Below are 4300 nucleotides of genomic sequence, written 5' to 3' on the forward strand. Positions count from 1 at the left end.
CCCACCCTTTGCCACCCCGGGAGGAGGAGTTCTTCTGGTGTCTGGCCTCGCCCGCGCCCGGGGACGGTACAGACTGCCGGACCTCCCCCCCTCCCCGCCACCCCCGTTCCCTCGGCTACCGTGCCGGGAAGCGAGGCTGACGCCAGCCAGCCAGTCCTGCACGCCAGGCTGGGAAAGAGGAACGAGTTAAGCCAGATTTCCTTCATCTGGGAGATGGGGCTTGGAAGAAAGAAGGGCTGGGGGTAAGCTCGCCCCGCGGACCGTCGGGCCCTCCAGACGCTCCGACTGCTGGTGGAGTAGCTCCGTGCAAACCTAGAGTCTCTGTCTCTGTGTGAGCGCAGCCGGGGAAGCGGACAGGTGTCCACATGCCCTGCCCACGCTTGCCCCCCTGTCTGATGGCTTTTTCCCACCTCCCTTCTAGTCTGGCTGCCCTCGTCCTCCTGCTGCTCATATTCTAGAACAGACGCGCACCTCTCACAGGATGGCAGATGTAGTGCAGGGGGCAGGGTGACACCGGTCACCGTGTCACCCAAGCTGCTCCTCCACTCTTGCCCACACCTCCCCAGCCACACTCTTCTTACCTCACTCCCACTTCCAGGCCCCAAGGGGCAGAGATTGGAAGGAACCCAAGCTTGCTTCTCTCTTTTATTGAACTATATTTTCTGGGCAGTGCCCGCCTACCTACCTCAGCATGGCCTCTTTGGCACTGAAAGCTGGAGAATACAAAATCAGTAAAAAAAACTAAGCCTGGATTTTCCAAGTGCATAGTGCATGAGCACTGAAGGCCTTTGGTACGCGAGAACCGGGGAGAGTGTGTGTGGGGGTGTGGCAGGGGGTTGGAAGCTTGCCCCAGGGGCCTCAGGGAACTGGGAACAGGCTGCTATAGATGAAGTGGCCCATGACCAAAGCCAGCATCTCTGAGGTGCCACTCAGCGCCACAATGAAGGGGGCCTGGGAGGCATAGTCAGCCTGGAGGCGGCGGAAGGACAGCTGCAGCATAGCCAAGGCCAGCAGGCTGTTCTGCACCCCTACCTCGATGCTGACCGTCCGCCGCTGGGCCACGGGCAGCTTCAGACATGTGGCCAGGCAGTAGCCCACCAAAAGGCCCACCAGGGGCACCGTGACGCCCACCAGCACGATGGGGAACCTGACGCCCGCCAGGATGAAGACGCCCATGCGGTAGGCCAGGAAGAGGCCTCCCAGGAGGAGCACAAAGCTGAAGGGTTTGATGACCTGCAGCAGCAGCTGGGAGAACCTGGGGAGCTTGGACTTGATCACCACACCAGCTGCTATCGGGATGGCAATGAACAGCAGCGTCCCCAGGATCTTGGAGACGGGCACATGGAGGGTTTCGTGGATGCTGAGCAGGCGGCTGTAAATAGCTGAGGACAGTGGCAGGAAGCCGGTGGCAGCCACTGTGGAGATGAAAGTCATGGAGATGGCCAGGGTGACATCTCCTCCGAGGAGGAGGCTGAAGAGGTAGCTCCCCCCGCCCCCGGGCGAAGAGCAGGTGATGATGAGGCCCAGAGCCAGGGCCTTGGGCAGCATGAAGACCTTGGCCATCAGGAAGGCGTAGAAGGGCATGACCAGAAACTGGCCCAGGAGGCCCAGCAGCATGGGCTGGGGGCTCTGCAGGAGCCCCTTCAGCACCTCGAGCTCCACTTTGCACCCGAACGAACATTTGTTGACAAAGATGAGAGGCAAGAGCAGGTAGAGTATCGGGTTCTCCGAGAAGTGGGCCAGGTCGGCACCGAGCGGGGCTGGCGCGTCTTCTGCAGGCAAGACCTTGATGCAGAAATCGCTCCGCTCCTCGATCAGCAGGGGCTGGGCCTGGTGCAGGTCCACGAGCTGCAGGTGGAGGGGTGCCAGCCCCTCCAGGCCAGAGCGGATGCTTACCACGAAGCCGCCCCCGCCGCCCCAGCTTATGGCACTCACATTCTTGATGGTCAGCACTGCTGTGTCCAGGGAGGTGACCCTGAGCGTGGGGCCGAGCCTGGTCCCGTTGCTCTGACCTGGGTACTGGCTTGAGACCACGATGATGCCTTCGCTCTCCTCGGGGAACTCAAACGCCATCACTGAGCCGTCCCCGATGCTCAGGTAGCGGGGCCCCGTCAGCGGCCCAGTGTGGCCCAGAGCTATGCTGTGGTTGGCGCTGGCTGTCCCTCGGACTCCCCATGGCAGGCTGGCCAGAAGCACGGCAGCCCCAAGCATACTGAGGGGGCCTGGGCAGCCACCTCCCCTGCCCAGGCCAGGCCTCCCTAACACCATGGCTTCTTCCGTGCGCCCGGGTCCTCTGCAGCTTAGCAGAGCTCCCCAGCCTGTGCCGTTGGCTGCTCCTGAGAGGAATCCATGGGCAAGTCCAGGTCCTGGGCTGCCTTCCTGGATGGCAGAGCTCTCCCTGAGGACAGAAGGGACACAGAGAGGAGGCTGGAGAGGGACAGGAGCAGCAGCCTGGGAGTCTGGGCCCTCTGGGAGCAGCAGTGTGGGGACCTGGAAGCCCATGGCTGGAAGCCTCAGCACAGCCTCTTGCCTCGAGCCCAGGAACAGAAGGGCAATGCCTAGTGCTGGCCCTTAAGTGCCATTCGGCTGTCCCCTCCTCCAGCACAGCTGCCTCAGGTTTCCCACCTGTAGTGTGGCCCCCCTACCCCATCCCTTGCCCAGAAGGACCACCTACAGATATGAGTTACTGTCAGCCGCTGATATCTGCTAATTTCCCTGGACACGCCCTCTCTGCCCCCCAGGGACACTGTGGGGTCAGGAGAGCTACTCCCAGGCCTGTTTAATCCCCAGGGGCTTCAAGACACAGTGACAGTGGGGCTGCTGCGATACCACAACAGGATGTGATCCTGAAATGCTGCTTGGGGATGACCAGGAGACCCGCCTGAGGAGAGGGAAGGGTGCTGATGGGTGCTGATGAGCCCGACCCGGGAGAGAGCAGGCCAGGGAGTTGGAGTGCCTCGGACTAGGTGCAGAGGCCAGCAGAGCAGCGTGGGCAGGGGGAAGGCCTTGGAGGCTTTTGTCTGGCAGCAGCGCGCAGTCGGGAAAGGGGCTGGCATGGCCACCTGGCCTGCCCTACCTGCTGCAAGTGGTGAGAAGGGAGTCCTGGGGAGGAGCAGGTCCCCCTCCCCCAGGGAACTTGCTGGAAGGAGCAGCAGGAAGGGGTCAAATAGGGCCACATGTCCGCTGAGGGCTTCCCCTCCTCCCGGCAGAGCTCCTACTCCTCTGGCAGTCCCCAAATTTGGCTACTGGAGTCGCACCCTCGTATCTGGGAAGCTGTGCTCGGCGTCCAGTCTCCCACCCCCACATGTGCCCCTACCAGCACCTCTCACTCCCAGTGTGTCTATGAGTATATTGGGGTGAAGGGTGCCTCACGGTGAAAGGAATCAATCTTTCTTCCTCCACTTCTCAATTTGGGCAGCTGCCACCTTACTGTCACATCACCTGCTGGAACTGGGGCAACCAGGATGAGGACACAGTGGTGTCACATCTCTACTTTTGGTTGCTTCACACCTTGGCGGAGCCACTGGCTTCTCTAGTTCCTAGCAGTCTCCCGCCCCAGAGTCTGGGGACAGGGGCAAGGCGAAGGTGGAGGACAGGTTACGCAAAAGGCGGGTCCTTGGAGAAGCACCCCCCCAGGAGGATATGGTCTCTGCTGGTTTTGGAGCTTGGGGCACTTACCCTGGAGGCCTTGGTCCAGCCTTGCGTCCCGCTAGGAAAGAGGGATGCAGGAAAACAGAGCTGGGGGCCTAAGAAGCAAAATGGAAAAGATAAAGGCCCCCAGGTCCCCATCTTCCCAGTTCGCCGATACAGCTAGCAGCTTTAGGTCACTGCAACGGGTTCAGCTCGGACCCTAAACCATTTCTGCCGAAGGGCTGGAAGAGTTTGACCAGGATGCTCCCCAGGGCGGGGTATGGATCTCGACCCCGACAGCTTGGTCCACACGGGTTTTCAGTGTCGAGGGCTAGTTGGCCCTGATGATCTCGGGGCTCCTCCCTACCTGGGAGTCCGGAAGTTGTCTCGTTTTCCGCCAGCAGAGCTGCTTCTCACTCGCGGGTGCGAAGCAGGGAGGGAAGGAGCGCGCCGCCGCCCCGCCGGCAGGTTGGGGGCCGCCCGGAGGGCAAGGGAAACCTCGCCCGACCCCCCAGGATGCACAGCCACGCCAGGCCTAGCGAACGCACAGTGTCCGGTCCGTTCCCGCCGGCCCCTGGCGCCGGAGACGGCGCGCAACGGGGCCCGGCCGGAGGCCACCTCCCGCCCGACCCTTCCCGGCCTGGGGTTCTCACCTGCCGCGCCCGCGGAG

At 62.3% G+C, this 4300-nt stretch overlaps 1 protein-coding gene across 1 annotated transcript; it reads right to left on the reverse strand.

Annotated features, from left to right (window-relative positions):
* Positions 1-627: 627 nt before the first annotated feature.
* Positions 628-3943, reverse strand: SLC10A3 (solute carrier family 10 member 3). Its single transcript, XM_023725447.1, is given in 3 exon segments — positions 628-2275; positions 2277-2398; positions 3679-3943. Coding segments are annotated over 3 exon segments (1650 nt in total). The 5' UTR covers positions 3790-3943; the 3' UTR covers positions 628-858.
* Positions 3944-4300: the final 357 nt, after the last annotated feature.

The sequence above is a fragment of the Trichechus manatus genome, unplaced genomic scaffold (assembly GCF_000243295.1).
Source record: "Trichechus manatus latirostris isolate Lorelei unplaced genomic scaffold, TriManLat1.0 scaffold00309, whole genome shotgun sequence".
NCBI classification, from domain to species: domain Eukaryota; kingdom Metazoa; phylum Chordata; class Mammalia; order Sirenia; family Trichechidae; genus Trichechus; species Trichechus manatus.